The following is a 21,718-nucleotide window of genomic DNA, read 5'->3' on the forward strand; positions in this document are numbered from 1 at the left end:
TAGCTATTCCTTCAAGGCATTTCTTCTCATGTAGCATCTCAATAAATAAAATGTTGGAAAAGGACAAAAGAAGAGGTATGAGAGTAGATTTCCTGCCAGAACTATACTAGCACCAACTCTAGAGAGGCACAGGGCTTTTAGGAAAGGCAGGGAAGGCAGAGGACATATGATAAGAAGGTGGCTTGCTATCATACTGTTTTCTCCATCCTTATTATTTGGAATGCTGAGAGGGTGGAATGCATTATTTCTCTCCTCTATTCCCATCCTTTCTTCCTCTCTCCAAAGAGCAAATAAGCTCTTTTAATCAGAGACTGTCAGTATGTCTTCCCCTCATCCATTCTCACCACAAAACAATGAGGTTTAGAGAAGCTTTGGGTTTAGAAGTAAAAGAAAATTGGGTTTTGAAAAAGCAGGTTACTTGATGTATTTGGCCACTTTGGCAACAGGGCAAGGTTTTGTAGTTGATTATGGTAGTTCCTTCTGGGACCTCAGCCAAGGGCAACCTGAAATGAAAGAGTCCTGAGTGGAGCAGATTTGAAGGGGCTATTTAATGCCATTCTAGAGTGGCTTTCTCAAGTCAAGATATCCCAAGTCATGCCTTATAGAAAAGATTATTTTCCTTGAATTCAAATCCCAGTCCTATTTCTAGGGGGTACTGAACCACCATGCCAAGCATCCAAGTCTTATGAATGACCTAGTAGTTGACCTTGAATAATTCATGCGAATAGGTGGATCCTTGCCCTCACATGGCCCTAAGCAGTGAACAGAAGTATAAAGGAAAACCTAGGTTTGTACTATACATGACTCATCTCTTTCTGAGTAAACTCTACTGCCTAGTGTCTTTAGAACTGAAAGAAGATGAAATTCAGCATTGGCACTGTTATATTCTACTCTGACTATAGTAGTGTCCTGGTCAATTGGACATGGTGCAATCCCCAGATCATTTTAAATTTAATTTTTTGCATGCATGATAATTTGTAAATATCTTGAGAATGAGACATTATATAGATGACTCCTAAAGTCCCATCTAGCTCTTGATCTTATAAATGCTTTTGATTATGTCCTTGGGGAAAAGTTGTTTTAGATAATTGATTTTATAGTTACTTCTTCCCCAAATATATCCTCCCTCATTACTTTCATTTCTACTTCCAAAAAATGCAACAGCATTTTAGTATTAAAAACTTATAGAAGCATCAGAACTTAACAATAACATGAAAAATATAAGCTTTGAGCTTTATAATTACAAGCCTTTATATAGTATAAGCTTAGGATTGTTCTCTCAGAAACAATTCCTAGATCAGCATGGATTACTGACTTTTGGTTCATGTTTATTTTGTTTCCCCTCAATTCAGGCTGTTAGGAAGAGAGAGAAAGCAAGTTTATGGAATAAAGCATTTTCATTAGTGGTTTTCATTGGAAATTATTTTCCTCTCAGTAAATATCTTGTTTTATTCTCATCTGAATGTCAAAGTCAACAAGTGAAAAGATCAATTTTTAAAAATCCAGCAAGCAGACTCAGTGACTTCGGGGATAATGATAAAATGAGAAAAAAGAACAATAATAATCAGTATGGGAAAGAGCTGTTAAATATATTAACTTGGACTTACCAAGAAAAGATTATGGGGGAAAATTCTGAACAAGAGAAAAAAGATGGTGATGAATTCTTTTTTTAAAACATTACTTGAACTGTGTGAAAAAAGAGTAGCTAATCAGTATTCTAAAAGTAATCTCTTTCCCTAGAAATATAGATATTCATCTTGAGATTTATGCTATGCTTTGGAACTAGATTCTTAAGAGATTGGATGCTCTCTTGACCATTGATTCATTTCATTCAACAAGCTAATTAATTTGCCCCATGGCTTTACTAGGATATAACATGATATTTTACAGGATAACATGTGGTGAGATATATTAAATAATTATAAAACATTCATGTAAAATTTCAAATATAAATTTGTATTGCTGTCTATCACCATCACAAAACAATCAAAAGGTTCTTCAAATTTTATGAAATTTTTTAAAATTTGACACTTAGTTTTCTTTCTAGTTTGTAAGCATTCAACTTTCAACTTATTATGCTTTGGGATTATAATTGTCCTCTTCTAAATATCATTTTATATTTGCACATAAACGAAATTAACATAGAAAATTGGAAATAAGGAGGCGTTTCCTTTTGAAGAATTGTTTGTGCTTAGATTATGTGTATTCTTGTGAACTAAGTGAGTCTTCAAAGATGTCTAACTGATTAATTGGAGATAATTCCAATATTCTGAGGGTCCATGTCCATGACCATCCCTGGTTGGTCTAAGAAATAGGTAGAAAGGGGAAGCAGAGGCAAGATGTTGGAGTAGTCAGGGAAATCTCGAACCCCTTGAGAATCCTTCCCAATTAACCTCAAAATAATGCTTCAAAATGAATACTATGACAGAACCAACAAGGGGATGGAATGAAGTAGTAGCGCTTCAGAAAAAAAACTTGGAAGACAGGCAAAAAGGTTCATAGGGGTCAGAAGAGAGTACAACCTATGGCAAAGCTACACAGCCTACAACAAGGTTGCACTAAAGAATGTGGGCACAAACCAACAGCAACCTTCCTTACCCAACCACTATTGCTTTAGGTTCTGAACATAGGCCCAAGCCAACTTCAAGACTCCAAGACCCTGCTTAAGCCTATAGAAGAGCACCCCATTACTATCCTTTGATGTTCCAAGCCCTAGCCAAGCCCTAGCACAAGCCTGTAGTGAGGCCCCAAACCCCAGTGAAGGGCAGTGCACAGCTTACCTGACTGGTGTAGGCCTAGGGTCAGTCTCAGAGCTCCTACTCAAGTCCAAAGTAATACCTCAATCCCTAACAGAAGGATGTCCCTAGTGGTCCTAGTCTCAGCACAAGTTGTGTTCTGAGTCCTACAAGTCATTAGCATCCTCTGGGGGAAACTGAATCAGCAGTGGAAGATGGCTTTAGGAGCTCCCAGTCCAGAGGCCATAATACCATGTTGGAAGAAATAAAATGTGCAGAAAACCGAGAACAAGAGTTGGAGGTAGCAACAAGGAAGTACTGAAGTTTAAGAGAGAGTCTCATCTACTCTGAGAACAGAGCTCACTTTTAAGATAAAAACAAAAGTCAAGAGTAAATGAGCAAACATAATAATAATAATAAAAAAAAAACACCTAACCATAGGAAATTATTCTGGAGACTAAGAAGAACAAGTCAGATTCAAAAGGGGATCAATGTAGCTATGTGCAAAACTTCAATGAAAAATGGAAATTAGTCTCAGACTCCAGAAGAACTCAAAAGGATTTCAAATATATGTAAGACAAAGGAAAAATGGAGAAGAGAAATGAAAGTGATGTGAGAAGAAAATAACTTAAAAAGCAGAACTGATCAAATAGAAAGGAGGTTCAAAGGCTCACAGAAGGAAATAATTTCTTAAAAATTAGAATTGGGCAAGTAGAAAATATTGATGCCATTAGACATCAAGAAACAAAATAAAATCAAAAGAATTTAAAAATGGAAGACAATATTAAATATTTCATTGAAAAAAATTACTAACCTGAAAAGTAGCATCAACAGAGACAGTTTAAAAATTATTGGACTACCTGAAAGTCATGATAAAAAATAAAAGCCTAGACATCATATTACAAGAATTATCAAAGACTCAACTATAAAAAGCTAAAGAAGAAAGAGAAAATTCATGAAATTCAAAATTTATCATTATTAGAGCAACTAGAAAAAGCATATATAGACAGAAGGGGCAGGAGTAAGTTGAATAGGATGATGTGATATGCAAAATAATATATCAAGATGTGAAAGAATATTGTACTGAGAGAAAAGGTGGAGTGGGGTAAATTATCTCACCTAAAGAGTCATTAAAAATGGTTACAGTAGAGGGTATGATGAGGGCAGTGATGGGAAAACAAACTTTTTCTCATTGGAATTTACTCAGAGAGGGAATAACAACCATACTTATTTGGGTATAAAATCTTATTTTACTCCACAGAGAAGTAGGAGGAGAATAAGAAAATAAAGGTTAATAAAAGGGATGGGGAAATGAGGTGGTGATGATTAAAAGCAAAACACTTGTGAGGAGGGATAGAGTGAAATGAGAGAGAAAGAGTAAAATCAAAAGAGGAAAATAAGATGGAGCAGAATGTATAGTCAGTAAACTTAACTGTGAATGTGAATAGGATGAATTCACTCATAAAATGGAAGGGGATAGCAGAGTAAATTAAAAACCAGGATCTTATGATATGTTGTTTACAAGAAACACTTCTCAAACAAGGATATACACACAATGTAAATGTAAAGGGCTGGAATAGAATGTATTATGCTTCATACGAAGTAAAAAAAGCAGGAATAGCAATCATGATATCAGACAAAGCTAAAGTAAAAATAGATCTAATTATAAGAGATAAGGAAGGAAATTGCATTTTGCTAAAAGGTGCTATAGACAATGATGTAATATCAATACTAAACATATATGGACCAAATGGTATAGCCTCCAAAATTTTAAAGGAAAAATTTAGGAAGAAATTGACAGTAAAACCTTACTAATGGGGGCCTTGACTCCCCCCTTTGATATCTAGATAAATCTAAACAAAAAATAAGTAAAGGATGAGAAGAAAATTTTAGAAATGTTACATTTGATAGATCTCTGGAGAAAACTAAATGGAAATAGGAAGGAATATAGCTTCAAAAACTGAATGTGTATTAGGGCATAAAATTTCATAACCAAATGCAGAGAAGCAGAAATAATGAATGCATCCTTTCAGATAATAATGGGGAAAATTATAATCAATACGGGTTCATGGAGAGACAAATTAAAAATTAATTAGAAATTAAATAATCTAATGTTAACAAGGGGTGGGCCAACAAACAAATTCTAGAAACAATTAATAATTTAATTAAACAAAAATGACAATGAGAAGACAACATATCAGAATTTATGGAATGTAGACAAAGAAGTTCTTTGAGGAAAATTTGTATCTCCGAATGCTAACATCAATAAAATAGAGAAATAGCAGGTCAATTAATTGGACATTTAACTGAAAAAAAACTAGAAAAAAGAACAAATTACATAGTCAAAGGCTAAATTGGAAATTCAAAAATCAAAGGAGAAATTAATAAAATTTAAAATAAAAGAACCATTGAACTAAAATAATTAAGACTAGGAGTGGGTTGTATAAGAAAAAAAAAACAATAAATCAAGGGAATTAATGAAAAAGATATGAAGGAAAATGGTTTATCCTTACCTTACCAGATCTCAAACTATACTAAAAACATGGTAATCATCAAAGCAGTCTGGTACTAGCTAAGAAATTAAATGGTCGATCAATGGAATAGAATAGGTACACAATAAACAGGGGTAAAATGACCTTACCATCCTAGTGTCTTGTAAATGCAAAGACCCTAGATTTGGGAGAAGAACTCACTATTTGACAAAAACTGCTGGGAAAACTAGAAAATGTTATGGCATAAACTAGGTACAGACCAGTATCTCATACCTTAAACCATAATAAGGTCAAAATGGACATGTAATTTAGACATAAATGATGATACCATAAATCAATTAGGAGAACATAGAATAGTTTACCTACCAGATCTATGGAGAAAGGAAGAATTTATAACCAATTAAGAGATAGAGAACATTATAAGATACAAAATGAATAATTTTATTATATTAAATAAAAAGGTTTTGCACACGCAAAACCAAAGTAACCAAGATTAGAAAGATAAAAAGAGTAGGAAAAAATTAAAGCAACTTTCTTTGATAAAAGTCTCATTTCTCAAATATATAAAAAACTAAGTCCTATTTATAAGACTACAAGTCATCCAAGGATATGAACAAACAGTATTCAGATAAAAAAATAAAATAATATAAAAATTGTTCTAAATCATTCCCAATTAGAGAACTGTAAATTAAAACCCTGAGGTACCACCTTACACATCAGATTGGCCAAGATGACAGTTAAAGGAAAGTGATGAATGTTGGAATGGATGTGCCATAATTGGGACACTAATGAATGTTGGTGAAGTTATGAATTGATCCAACTATTCTAGAGGGCAATTTGAATCTATGCCCAAAGGGTTATAAAACTGTGTACAATTTTTGGTCCTATAATACCACTACTATATCTGTCTCCTAAGGATATTTTTTTTAAAAAGAGGGGAAAGGAATTGCTTGTACAAAAATATTAATAACAGCTCTTAGTATTGGAAATTGAGGGGATGTCCATAAACTAGAGAATGACTGAACAAATTGTTGTCTATTATAGTGATGGAATACTATTATGCCATAAGAAATAATGAGCAGGATGATTTCAGAAAAAGCTAGGAAAATTTATATGAAATACTGCAGAATGAAATAAGTGGAACCAGGAGAACATTATACACAGTAACAGCAACAATGATCAACTGTATACAATGATCAACTATGAAAGACTTAGCCACTCTCAACAACACAATGATCCAGGACAATTCTGAAGATCTTATGGTAAAGAATGCTACCAACTTTGAGAGAAAGAATTATTGAAATTTGAATACAGATGAAAGCATACTATTTTACTCTTTCATATATTTGTTTCTTTATTCAGGGATTTTGGTTTTATATAAGTATTCTCTTACAACAATGACCAATATGGAAGTATGTCTTATATGATAATACATGTATAATCCAGGTCAAATTGTCTACCACCTCTGGGAGTGGTATGGGAAGAGAAGTGAAATATTTTAAATCTTATGATTTTGTAAAGTAAAAATTGATGTTACATGTAATTAAGAAAATAAAATTTCTTTTAAAAGAAGGAATAGGGGAACAGCTAGATCACTCAGTGAATTGGGAGTCAGGCCAAGAGAGGGGGTAGGGTCCTAGGTTCAAATATGACCTCAGACATTTCTTAGTTGTATGACCTTGGGTAAATCACTTAATCCCTATTGCTTAGCCCTTGCCACTCTTCTGCCTTGGAACCAATACTCAGTATTGGTTTCAAGGCTTTTAAAAAATAGGAAGGAAATGTAAAACTGAGTGGAAGAGGAAAAAGAGTAGGAGAAATAAAGAACAGATAAAAGACAATAATTTAGAAGAATTGTTTATAATAACAAAAGCTAATATTTATAGAATACTTTAAGGTGTGCAAAGTGTTTTACATACATTATCTCATTTGATAGTATAAAGATGAGAGGGAACACATGATTTATATAGAAAACAGAAGACTTGTAACTGATCTGCTATCACTAACTAAGCAGAATGACATTGGCTAAATTGCTTAATTCCTTTGGACTTCTTTTTTCCCCAAGTGTAAAATGATGTAGAAGATACTAAAGTTGTGTATGGCACTAAAATTCTATATGGTTCCTGTGAGTATCATCAATAGTGGTCATGATGATGCTATTAGTTACCTAACTTTAGCTCCATACGTGTCTGCTGATTTGTATTAGACGTAAGCCAGATGGTGCATTATGTTTGAACCAAACTTATTTTTTCTGAGTTTGTATGAACTGAACTTAAGCTTGTTTATAACTTTTATTTTTATTGAATGTCTTAAAAGCTAAATGGAGTTTTGCTTAAGATCAGATATGTCTCTGGCTTTTCTTTTGGCATAAGAATAGCGTGCCCCTTGCTAGTGTCAAATTAAAAAAAAAAAGCTTGGGACATACCATTTTGAGGCATACTGATTATAATTGATTATGTTTATTATAATTTTTGGTTTCTTGGCACTTCTGATCAATTAGAAGACATTTCAGTATTTCAAATTATACTATCAAGTAATGAGCAAAAGCAGTGTAAGGGTTCATTGATTATCTCCATTCAAAAGCAATTACCTTTGTTAGGTAAGAACACTTTTTGATTTAATTAGTCAGAAAGAAAGAGGTATCAATGAAGGCTGACTACTTCCTGGAATCCATCAAAGATGTTTCAATTAGGTCCAACTGGAAGTCTTTCCTAATGGAATGATGGATTTGGTCATACTCTGAGGAACTCATATAAAAAAATCATGAACTTTTTCAGAACCAGGGAGAAATATCAATGAACTCATAGCAAAGCGGAATGAATGAGTGGTGTGCAGGGAATCTGGGTGCTTCCTTGAGGAACTGAGCTGGAAAGAATAAGCAATAATGGCATTCAGAGAAAAGAAAAAAGATAATATCTCTGTCAGAGAACCGGGAGATCCAATGGCCCTACAAACATCTCATAGTGAAAGACTAGGGTTAATGCTAACAGTCATATTTAGCTCTTCAAATACTCAGGGAAGTTCTAAGAAAAAAAGTGTTCTCATTTCCCTGTTTTTCTTCCCAGTGCTTGTCTATTAAGACACTATTATATAATCTGCTGCTTTTTTTTCTCCAAACATTCTCAATAACTTGAAGTTGGCTTCAACCACAAAGAGACCAGAAAGTAACAAGTGATGAATATAAATGTTTTATGTTCAGGCAGAATGTCAAACCTCTGCTTAAATGTTCAGAATTTTTTAAATTGGGGGTTTGTAACAATTGTGATACTACTCCAAACTTATTATTGAATATAAACTCCCTAAAGTAACAGAAGATAGAACCATGTGAACCTCAGGGGCCTTAATATTGCCCCTAGACTTAAAATGAGTTATTTTAACAAGGTGTTAGAATAAAAATCATTGCTTGAGAGATTGGAGAGTCTTTAAAGATTGTCTTATAAAATTGTATGATTTTGCTCTTTCTTCTGTAAAAAAAGGACCAAAGAGTTTAAGTGGCATTCTACTAGTGGCATCTAGTGGAGAGGTAGGATTAAACTTGGGTCTCTGCTTCCAAATGCAATGTTCTTTCACACAGTATTGACTCAAAGACAGAAGGTAAGGTTTTAAAAAAAGGCATCATTTGACAAATATGTATACATATATAAACCAATATCTTGCTTATTTCTATTTATCATTTTTCTCTCTAGAGGTAGACATACACATGTCATTCTTCAAACAATATTTCTGTTGCTATATAATGTTTTCTTGGTTTTGCTCATTTTGCTCTTCATAATTTCTTAAAGGTTTTTCATGGTTTAAAAAATAATTTGTTCATTATTTCTTGTATTGCAATATTATTCCATCACAATCATATGCCATTCCCAATTGATGGGCATCCTTTCAATTCCAGATCTTTGCCACCTCAATGAGAGCTGTTATAAATATCTTAGAACAAATAGATCATTTTCCTTTTTTCCTGACCACTTTAGCAAATAAACAATAGTGGTATTGCTGAGTCAAAAGATAAACACAATTTTATAACTCTTTGGGCACAATTCCAGATTATTTTCCAAAATGGTTGGATCAGTTAACAGTTCCACAGACAGTGTTTTAGTTTGCCCATTTTTCCACATCCCCTCCAACATTTGACATTTTGTACTTTTATCATGTTAGCCAATCATGAGATGATATGTCATCAGAGTTTTGATTTTCATTTCTCTAATCAGTAATGATTTAAAATTTCTCATAAACTTACATATAGCTTTTATTTCTTCACTGAAAAATTGTCCATTCAGATCTTTTGAGTATTTTTCAATATGGGAATGGAACATATTGTTCTAATTTGGATGAAGTTCTCTATATATTTTAGATATGGTACTTCAGCCTCAGAAACTGTCAGAATCTCATCTCTTCTCATTTTAATGACCATACTAGCCTTCAAACTGGTCTCTTTGCCTCTAGTTTATTCCCACTGCTATGTTGTTACTGTCTAAGCAGGTTCTACACTTAACATGCTACTCCTGTCTGCAGAGTGGTACTCAGAGTAGTACCCTGTTTGCCTATCAAATAAAATAAAAAAAATTCATGATCTTGGCATTCTAAGACTGTCCCAAATATGTTTCCAACCTACCTTTCCAGCCATATTTCATACTACTGCAAGGCAGTGATTTTTCCCTTTTTGTTTTTGTATGCCTAGCAACTAGCACAGTAGTTAGCACATAATAAGTGCTTTCAAAGGCTTGTTGATTGATTGATACTCCTATTCATAAACTACTTTCTAATTGTTTTATAACAGAACTAGACTTCTCTGAATTTTCTCATCCTCTTTTCTCCTTTTTACCATCATTCTTCATGTGTAGAACACTACCATCATGCCCTTCAATCTTGATTTCTTTAAGTGATTCCTTTTCTTTGGTATCCATTTAATGTGCCACCTCCTCTTTGAAGATTTCACGCACCCTCCCCAAAATAAAAGTGACATCTTCCTCTGGAAATTTTCCCTAGTGCTCTGCCTTAGTTGGACCTCTTATTTTCACTTCTTGCTTTCCCTCATATGATAACAATTTATCTACCTGGTCATAGGTTTTAGAGTTGGAAGGACCTTAGAAATCAAGATGTTTCCTTTACCCCTACTTTAACTCAATTTTAAGTTCTGTGAAAGTAGGATCTCTAACATATCTAACTGCATCTCTTCAGCAACTAACGTTGTACAGAGTAAACACCAAATGTAGTCAGATTGGACAATTTGTAAATTACATTTCTGAAAAGAGACATAGGGAAAAAAGAACATTCACTCCTTTGTAATGACTCTTGGAGTTGAAGTGGAGAGCAGAAAGTGATCAATTCTAGTGATAATTTATTTAAGGGAAAATGGAAAGCAGCACTTGCCTCAACAACACCTGTTAAATCAGTGTAGCAAATAGTCATAAACTCTTTAAAAATTATATCCCCAATTCATCTCCTGGTATTGAAACTTGTTTTTCTAATAGAATTTAACTTCCTTGAGGGCAGGCATTATTTTATTTTGTGTTTGTATCCCTCAGGGCCTATCAAGGTTCTCAATACATGGTATTCTCTTAATAAAGACATATAGATTTCAGAGAGGTCTTCATAAAAGAGATAGCTTTTGAATTGGAATTTCAAGATTGAGTAGGGATTCAGAATTGAAGAGGAGAGAGGGCACTTAAGGAAAGGAAACAATGTCAGCAAAGGTAGGGAGGTAGAAAATGCTGGGACAAATAGCATCTCAGTTTAGCAGAGCTTAGTATGCAGAATATTAGATGGCATAGTGGAGAGAGTGCTTGTTCTGGAGTTAGGAAGATCTGAATTCAATTCTTGCCTTGAGAAGTAAAATTCTGGTCAAGTTCTTTAATTTTTATCTCAGTTTTCTCATCTATAAAATAAAGATACTAGTAGAACCAATTTTCTTTGGTCATGATATGGATAAAATGAGATAATAATTGTAAAGCACTTTGCTTAACTTTAAGTGCTTATTATTACTTATGCTATTAGGCTGCATTATGAAAGGAATAATATTCAAACTAAATAAATAAATAAAACTAACTAACTAAATAAATAATAAATAAATAAAAGTTTTATCAGATTCCACCTCGGTGTACCATATCAAAACAATTGTGTTTAGTTTCTGGTGTCATATTATAGGAAGGGTATTTTTTTGTTTGTTACATTAAAATTACCAGGTATCTCCCTTTCCTCCCTTCCCCATATTAGAGAAGGATAATTTTGATGGAAAAGTATATGTATAAACAAAACTATCTTTCTAATTTCTATTTATCAGTTCTTCCTTTGGAGACAGATATGTATAATGTTTTCTTCATCTGCACATTTCACTCTTCATAATTTCATGTAGGCCTTTCTGTGTTTGTTTTTTTAAATTAATCTGATCATAATTTCTTATGGTACAGTAATACTCCATCAAAATTATATGTCACAACTTATTTAACCATTCCCCAAATGATAGACATCCTTTCAATTTTCAATAGGAACAATAGCCAGTACATCATCCAGAGAAGGATGACCAAGAATACATCTTGCAACATGTATTATCACTGATCATCTCCTGTTCAGGATTCCAGTATACCCTCAGTTTAAAGGACTACCATGTAGAAAAGAAAACTCTGATTTACCTCCAAAACACAAATCTTGGGAAATTGGATACAATTTGCAGATTTAGTTCAGTAGAAGAAAACATTTTCTACTACTAATTATTGCCATCCAAAAATGGAATGGAATTTTTCTGAAGTTAGTGGGATATACTTCAAGATATTTTATTGAACTCTAGTTGACCACTTTTGGAAATTTTTGGTCAAAAGAAATGGAATGGCATGGTAGATAGTGATCTGGTCCTAGAGTTAGGAGAATTTGGATACAAGTCTCACCTCTAATACTTATTTGCTTGTAACCATGGGCAAATATTTTGCTCTCTTAATGGCCCAAGGCAACTCTCTAAGTTGACTCTATGCAAGTTACAGGGTAGGTTACTGGTAGACTCTTTCCTCACTGAGAATTATCCATACCAATAAAATTAAAGGTTTGTACCAAAAAATAAATAAAGAGTAAGATAAGATAAAATAAAAATAAGTAAAAATAGTTTAAATTAATGGACTTTAAAGGTACCATTAAATCTAGTAATTTTGTCAACAATTTAAGATGAAGTTGGACAGGGCAAGTGGCATCAGATTATGGAGGACTTCAAATTCAAATACCAGGCAAGAGATTCTGAACTTTTCTCAGAAGAAGATAGGGTTTCATTAAAAAGTTTTGAGATCAATGACAAGGATATATATACATATATATAGACATATATATGTATATATATATATGAATTTTAGCCTGACAGAGGTATGAAAAATGTATTGATTGGATAAGGGAATGAGTGGAGGCAGGAAGGTTTATTAGAAAGCAATAACTGTAGTATATAATAAAGTGATAATGGAATGGGTCCTTTATGAAGATGATGGTAGTGAGAATAGAAAAGAGGATAAGGATGCAAAGAATATTGTGGAGAAGGAGTTAACAAAATTCAATTTTTGAGTGAAGATGAGAGTTTGGGAAAAGGGTAAAAAAGAAAATACCAAAATTTTGAACATAAAAACTATTAACAATGGTGCCACCAACAAAAATCATGATATCAGAATAAGAGGCATGCTTTTTCAGAAAGACAATTCAATTTGAAATTGAATGTGAGGTCCTCTAAGTAATTGTGGTTGTGTTTATGGCAAATAGAAGAGTGGTCAAGACTGCAGATATAAATTTGAGAGTTATCTGAAAATAACTGTATTTGAATCCATGGGAGTAAGTGATATTGACAAAGGACAATATCTAATGTGAAAGGAGAAGAGGGGCAAGAACTAGATTATGGAGGCATTAATCTTAAAATACTGACAAAAGGCCAAAAAAGTCAATGAAAATGCAGAGAAGTAGTGAATAAAAAGTTAAAATCAGTAAAATTTAATGTTAGGTCTAAATAGATTTGATAGTTAAACACATAGATTTTTATAAATCAGGTTAAAGAAATAGCTATAAATAAGTACTTGTAGGAAGGGGATTTTTCCAATTCATTAATAATAATAACATTTTTAACCTGTGGTAGGAACTCTGTTCTTAATTGATTAATTAAGATGTTGAAATAATTAATAAGTCAATGAAAATGCAGAGAAATAGTGAATAAAATGTTAAAATCAGTAAAATTTAATGTTAGGTCTAAATAGATTTGATAGTTAAAGACATAGATTTTTATAAATCAGGTTAAAGAAATAGATATAAATAAGTACTTGTAGGAAGGGGATTTTTCTAATTCATTAATAATAATAACATTTTTAACCTGTGGTGGGAACTCTGTTCTTAATTGATTAATTAAGATGTTGAAATAATTAATAAGTCAATGAAAATGCAGAGAAGTAGTGAATAAAATGTTAAAATCAGTAAAATTTAATGTTAGGTCTAAATAGATTTGATAGTTAAACACATAGATTTTTATAAATCAGGTTAAAGAAATAGATATAAATAAGTACTTGTAGGAAGGGGATTTTTCCAATTCATTAGTAATAAAAACATTTTTAACCTGTGGTGGGAACTCTGTTCTTAATTGATTAATTAAGATGTTGAAATAATTACTAAGGAATAACTAGATATATTTATGAACAATTATAGGACTTGGAATGATGTAAAAATATAGGAATGAACCAAATAGCAAGCTAAGTGATGAGGCAAGCAATCCTGTGTGGAAAGGGTGGATATCATCTTCCTACCCTATTACAATTTCAACCATGATTACTTTTTTTCTTTTCATCTGTCTCCCATGCTAGTCAAATTTGCCAGTTTTATGTCTATCTTCTGGATGTCTTTGCTTTATGAGCAGCCCAAGAGCTAGAAGAGGAGATAATTGTCATATAGAACAGGCTGGAGACAACACAGGGTATATGTAATCACACTGGATGAAATTAGTTTGGTTATTACTTCTGTATAATTTTAATCCTGCATAATGCTTAGTAACATGATATTTTCACATTTAACAAAGAAAGAAATCAAGATACCTATGTTTCCTTTACAAATGCCACTTGAAAAGAAATGGGAGCTCAACCAGAAGTTTCTTCATTTATAGTAATTATTAGGGAAAATAAAGATGGGGAAGAAGTGAGAGAAAATTGCAGACCTGATCAGTGGTGTACTAACAAATAAATGTTTGTTTCCGGGGAACATTGCCAACAACAGCAGGGACTTCTTTTTCATTTTTTACTTTTGAGGAAAAAAATGTACAAGATAATGCCTGTAATTTCAAGTACAATTTTCCAATAGCCCTGGTAACATAATAACGGTCTGATTGCTTTTCTTTCACCACAACTGCAACCTGACAGATGTGCTGCAATCTCCATTTGCCATTCATTTCACCTCTACACTTTAAAAATAAAGACTATAGATTCTATCCTTTTAGATGTTCCCCAGAAGGTCTAGCTGCTGGTGCTACCAGTTTACAGATTAGATTGTTATCAGAGTGGGTCATTAAATTCTATTTCCACACATCTGGCAAGACCATTTTTCCCCTCCAGAGATGAATAGTTACTCATTTTCCATCTTCTCATTCCATTCTTCATTGTGTCCAAGTTCTCTCTACTTCATTTATGTTGGCTTCCCTGTCTGTTGTATCAGACTACTTCTCTGTGCTTATCCAGGCTGTCTTCAATATCCAGGTGTCTTTAATACTTAATACAAACTTATCCTCACCCAAAACTTCCTTGCTTTCATGAGGTCATACAGAGATATTCAGAAAGGATCTTATAGATTAACTAATTTTTATTTTACAGATAAGGAGATTGAGACCCAGAGAGGTTAAGTGAAATGCCCAAGGTCACATAGATATGAAGTGGTAGTATTCCCATTTTAAAGATGAGAAAATTGAGGAAACTTGCTGATGGTTGGCCATATAGAAAAGATGCATCAGGGCCAACCTAGATATTATTTAAATTACATATCACAAAATAAATGGTATGTGACCAAGAAAAAATATTTTCATGCCTCAGGCTAAGGGCCCCTTCTTGAATTTATTATGACTATGTTTAATTCAATAAGCCTGCACTATAAGAGGTGAATTGGGGCAGTTCCTTAGCATTTGTTGTAGTGGGATTTATCCTAGATCTATTTTCAGTCAGTACACAGTGGGATGAAAAAGGGTAAGCAAGGCACTTCTCCCACAACTGCATTGCAGAAAATAAGCATGGTCTTCTGGTATTCCAAAGTGACTCTGAACCCTACCTTTCACCCCCATATTCCACAATAGCTTTAGCATATAGAGAGTGCTAAATCTCCACAGAATGGAGAGTCAAGGTCCGAATCAGATTTTCATCATTTACTTATATTCAGAATTTCTGGTAATAAATGGAAATCTATTCATTCTAAGCAATGCTGCTACACTCACCAAAATAGACTTAAGCATGCAGTCCTTCTGAGCAGTACCATCATTACTGATGTGGAACCCACTTAAACAGAACCTGGAAATGAATAGAGATAGCACATTGGCCTTGCAATTTCCAGGACAAATGCCTTAGCATTCTTTCCCCCCTCAAAGATTCTGTTGATAAAATGTTGCCATTTATTATCCTCAAATTTTAGTTTATCTTTCCTTACAATTTATGGACTGACTCAGTGCCTGGCCCATGATAGGTGCTTCATAAATGCTTATTGATTGATCAGTTGGTTAAAATGTATCATAATGTTGTGTTTCATCTTTCAGTACTCTTATACTGCTTTCCTGCCATTTCTCTTCTGGGCCTCTTCCCTCAGATCAACACTTTCTGCATCTATCTCTTAGAACAAATTGACATGCTGGTTTTTGGTGGTTCTGGTAAGTCACAGAATTGTTCCCAAGGAAAAACAAATGAGTCCCATAAATAGAATGAGTGATTGAGTGAGTTAGGTTTGCTTTGTAGACTCAGAAGATGTTTCATTTGTTTACTGAGGTCAAGGGTTCTTAATCTGGGTCAATGAAATTATGTGTGTATGTATATGTGTGTGTGCATATATACATATATATATAACTGTATTTCAATGCAATTGATTTTCATTCTAATCCTTTGTTTTTATTTTAGGCATTTAAAAGCATTATTCTAAAAAAAATGAATGGAAAGCTAGGTAACACAATTGATAGAATACCAGGTCTAGAGTCAGGAGGTTCTGGGTTCAAATTTGACCTCAGACATTTCCTAGCTGTGTGACCCTGAGCAAGTCATTTAACCCCATTTGCCTAACCCTTATTGGTCTTCTGCCTTGGAATTAATACTTAGTGTAGATTCTAAGACAGAAAGTAAGGGTTTAAAAAATCTTCATTATTCTAAGAAGGAACTTCACAGGTTTCACCAGACTGCCAAAAGGTTCTAGGAGACAAACAAGTTGGAGAACCTTTGTTCTGCAAGGACCAGTTCTAGGTGACTCATTTACTTTGGTCCCAAAATACCACCAGAGCATAAATGAAGAGTAAACGTGTGTAAACTTTGAAAGAGGATTGGTATATTGTATTTGACACTTTAGATAACCCCATTGTATATTTCCAGAGATACTATATGGTACAGCAAAGGACTAACCTTTGGACTGGGTCCTGGATTCAAGTCCTACCCCATAACACCTACCAGTTGTACAACAGTGGAAAAATCACAACCTTTCTCAACCTGTTTCCTTATCTGTAAAATAACAGGCTTCAACTTGATGATTTATGATTCTATGATCCTTGATATAGGATTGGTCTTTGAGTCAGGAATAATTGGGTTTGAATTCTGCCTCAGCCACAAACTAATTATAATATTAGGATCATTTAGTCTCACAATGAAACAAGAAACTATCTAAAGACACAAAAACTTTTTTTATTTGAAGGCAAAGGATCCAGGCTAAAATATCAGCTTTGGTGCTAATCAATGTGATATTGACCAAGACTCTTCGCCTCCTTGTGTCTCAGTTTACACATCTTCAAAACAAGGGGATTGTTATAAATAATTCTGAGGTCCCTTTGAACTCCAGAACTATGATCTTATGACCTCTAAGATCCCTTTTTAGATATAAATCTATGATCCTATTATTCTAAGTTCCAGAGGAATAATTGTCAATATACACTTATGGAAGAACATGTCCAGGGTTCCCTGCCACAGTTCCAGTGTGATGCTTCCCTCCTCTACCATGCTTAGAGGCTTACTTTATAAATACAGAGGCTTACTTTATTAATGCTGCATTTCATAGAGATGCTCAATAGATTGAGCCCACTGCAATTCCAATTCCTGAGTTCAGAAGATCCACCAGGCTCCCCAGCGGCTACAACTAAAGGCCTATACCACCCATCAAACCAGGCACACAGTCATTTTTATCAAGTTTGCTACCACCATTGTGAGGGAAGCTGGGGAGGGAGACAGTGAACAGAGAATCAGACTTGGACTCAGGAAGTTCAAATATGATCTCAGACACTTATTAGCTATGAGACTCTGAGCAAATTATTTAACCCATATTTGTTTCAGTTCTTCATCTATAAAATGGGGACCCTTTGGAGAAGGAAGCAGCAAACCACTCTATCATCTATGCCAAGAAAACCTCATGGACAAAGTCCATGCAGTCACATAGAGTTGGATGTGACTGAATGGCTGAATAACAATAGCCATTGAGTTAATAGAGCAGGCTTTCTCCTTTGTATTGAGATGACTTCAACCTGGGCTTCCCTTCTGCTCCATTCCCAAGTTATTGGTATTATTGATAAGTGCTAATCAAAGCTAAGCCAGTGCTTATCATTCTGACAGTTCATATTTATCACCTGCCCCTTCTTGTGTCTTTATAACATTTGCTAGCATGGACAGAGATCAGATCTAAGCTAGAGCTAACTGGCACTGTTTTTATTTCAGCTGCTGCTGGCACCCTCTCTGCCATCTATAGCATCTCCCGAAGTTTTGTAGTTGCTGTTGTACTCTATGCATTCTGTTTTAGTGCAGTAAAGGTAAGTGTGGAATGAGAAAGAATATATAGACTGAAAGAGACACGTGTCTATTTGACTATTGTTCTTGTCTCCATTTCAACTTTTCATTTTCACAGGAATGGAACAGATTGCTTTTGGATGTTTGGCATATTAATGTTTCTTAAAAGGCAGATGGAGAGCAGAATGGGGTATGCTCTTTCAGTAGTCATTCTGGCACTTCCTCTAACTAGCCTCTGACTAACTTTGGGTAGGCATTTAACTTTTCAAAGTCAGTCAGTAGAATTCATTAAGCACCTACTATGTGCCAGGCATTGTACTAAGCATAGGGAATACCAGTACAAGTAGAAAAAAATTTTACGACCATGCCCTCAAGGTGTTTACATTCTAATGGGAGAAGATCATATTAAAAAAAAAAGAAATTGAAAAGTTTTGGTTGGGGGCACACTGGCACCCTGCAGGTTGGCAGAGGTAGAAGTCCTAGGTGCAGCCTGGAAAGGAATAAAGCTTGGGTGCCCTCTTTAAATGAAAGTTCTGGAAGGAACATGTCAGAAGGAGAGGCTGCTGGAGCCGAGGATATTTCCAATGTGTGAATTCTAGGGAGCGTGTGAAGCCCGATTTCCTCATCTGTCCTATGATGGCATTGAAATAGTATGTGGAAAAGCACACACAGAGACTATACCTGCACACACACATATATATGTATATATACAGATTATATATAAAATACACATTATATATAATAGGAAACATGTTTATATATCATAGGAAGGAAGGCAAGAAGTATTTATTTAAAAACCTACAACATGTCAGACACTATACTAAGTCTTTATAAATATCTCATTTGAACCTGACAATAACCCTGGAAGGTATGTGATATTATTAACCCCATTTTATAGTTGAGAAACCTGAGGCAACCAGAGGTTGTGACTTGCCCAGTCACACAATTAATATATATCTAAAGATGGATTTGAACTCATGTCTTCCTGACTCAGGGTCCAACATTCTACCACTGTGCCATCTAGTTCCTTATAGAATATTCATAACTACATACATATATACATAGAAACTCATATATATCTGTATGTATTCTTAATATTTCATACATTTATGTATAAATGTATATATGTTTGTGTGTATGTGTATGGTATCCCAAATGTCTTTCAGAAAATGTCTTGAAGACTTCAGAATAGTGATCTACCTCTTCATTTGATGTGGTTGTATTTCCTTTGAGGTCCACATACTGGGGCTATCTATCCTTGATTGGTCCTTGTGTACATTGACTGCATTCATATTTGTTTGGGGGAACAAGTGGGGTGTTTAAATGCTCTCAGTATGTATGTTTATTCATATTATCCATTTGTAAGACTGGGGGAGAAATCATTGCAGTTTTCTCCAACTTCTTGCAAAGCAACCCCAACAAACCCTATTTTCCACAAAATATTTTGAAGCATTTGGTGTAATTGGTAGGAGCCATCCTCAAAGTCATGACACTCGATTCTGTTTCTGTCTCTGATACCTGATGATTGTGTGACCCTATAAAAGTCACATTACTTCTCATTATCTTGGCTTTTCTGTAAAGCTATCATTTGTACCATAGTAGCTGATCTGCACTGGTAGAGAGAGTTCCCCCACCAAGAAATTTCCAATACGGATCCTTTTAAAATGTGAACTTCTTGAGGGCAGAGACCATATTTTTGCCTTTCTTTCTATATTTTAGCATTAAGCACAGTCCCCAGTACATAGTAAATGTTTAATTAATGCTTGTTGGCTGAAGATGTTGAAATCACAGGTCTAGACAGAAAAATAACCTACTTATAACTGAAGCACACTTCTATTAGCATATATCAGCATTCAAAGAACTTCATTGATGGTATTATCTGGTTTTACTTTGATTATGAATTTCCAAGTGATTCTATTTAATACAAATTTTATTGCATGTTTTTTTATCCTTCTAACTTAGTGTGTAACACTATGTTAAATATAGAGTGTATGACAGAGGATGGCAGTATTACATATTTAGAATTTGAAGAGGCTATCTAGCCCAGTGCCTTCATTTAACAGATGAGGAAACTGATACTTGGGAAGAAGAAATAGCTTGCCTGAGGTCATATGGGTGGTAGGCATTGGAGGCAAGATTTGAACTGATAATCTCTGATTCAAAAGATAGAGCCTTTCTTATTTCACTACATGGGAAAAGTAGGAAACATTCCTTGGACCCACATTATAGTCTCATTGAAGAAATGGAATTTCCAGGCAAGAAATTGTCAAAGAATTGTAGAAGACCCCATTTAGTGAGGTGCCTAATGCAATGTAATAAAGTGCCCCAAATAAAAGGGCTGCCACATGGTTAGCCCAGTGGATGATTTCAAGCTTTAATGTGAATAGATTAAGTCACTTCTCTTTTTCTTTACCTTAGCTTCCTCATCTGTAAAATGGAGGCTTTTTTTTTAATCTCCTTGTGTTCCCAAAAGGATTAACTGAATGAATGTGTGTGAAGTGTTTGAGTTCCTCAGAGAAAAGGGCTCTCCAAAAGCAAAGTATAATCATAAAGACTAGGGTCATTACCAGGTATTTTTAATACAACTCATTTGTTCTCTAATGAAGCCTTGCAGTGTTTCTTTTAAAAATTGGGATTGCCAGTAATTTTTAAACTCATGGAAAGCCTGGCAGCCTGCACTGATTGCTGTTAGCCAATGTCTTAGTGTGCTATGTATGGGGAGGGAAGGATGGACAGGGAGAATAGGCATAGGAATTCAAATAAGAGAGGTGAGATTGATGGGAAGTAGAAAACCCAGGCCTTGAGCATAGGACCAAAAGGAGAAATACAGAGGGGAGGCTATCACACAAAATGCAACTACGGATATCTGGAACTCTTCTTTCTGTCTTTCACTCCCTTTGGGTATATGCCCACTAGTTGGATAACTAGATCGAAGGATAAAAAGCCTTTAGTGACTTTTTGCTAACTCCAAATTGTTTTCCACCATGGTAGGACAAGTACATAACTTGAGTGTCTTCATGAATCTTTCTACTCACAGTCCCTCCAGTATTTGCTTTTTCTATCTTTTATCATTTTACTACTTTTGGAAATGTAAGGTAAATCTTGAAACTTATGCAGATTTCCATTCCTCTTATTCTTAGTTACTTGAAGCAATCTTCTGTGTTATAGTTCTTAGACATGAATTTATATCAGGTTTATCTCTAACAGTATTACTGGGAGAGAGAGAGAGAGAGAGAAAGAGAGAGAGTAAGGTAAGTAAGGTGACATAACTTTGGAAATATAGGTCAGATAACGAAGGGATTTAAATGCCAAAAGAGCACATATTTTATGTAGTACATAACAGGAAATCACTTAAGCCTCTTGAACAAGAGAATGATGTGGCCAGACCTATGTTTTAGGCATATTAAATTAGCAATTGTGTAGAGGAGGGATGAGTAAGAAGAGAAAGTACAGGCTGAAGGACTAGTGGAGTCAAGGTGGCAGAGTAAAGACAGCAACTCTCTTGAGCCCTCCCAATTTCCCCTCCAAACAACTTTGAAATAATGTCTCA

The 21,718-nt window shown here is 34.4% G+C and overlaps 1 protein-coding gene across 2 annotated transcripts in view; it reads left to right on the forward strand.

Moving 5' to 3' along the window:
- PCNX2 (pecanex 2) overlaps positions 1 to 21,718 on the forward strand; it is a 409,779-nt gene that overhangs the window by 124,502 nt on the left and 263,559 nt on the right. For both annotated transcript variants that reach the window (XM_007481607.2, XM_007481606.2), the window contains exons 14-15: positions 15,957 to 16,067; positions 18,100 to 18,191. In XM_007481607.2, coding sequence (XP_007481669.1) covers positions 15,957 to 16,067; positions 18,100 to 18,191 — 203 coding nt within the window. The remainder of the gene's footprint in view (positions 1 to 15,956; positions 16,068 to 18,099; positions 18,192 to 21,718) is intronic.

This window comes from Monodelphis domestica, chromosome 2 (assembly GCF_027887165.1).
Source record: "Monodelphis domestica isolate mMonDom1 chromosome 2, mMonDom1.pri, whole genome shotgun sequence".
Lineage (NCBI taxonomy): Eukaryota > Metazoa > Chordata > Mammalia > Didelphimorphia > Didelphidae > Monodelphis > Monodelphis domestica.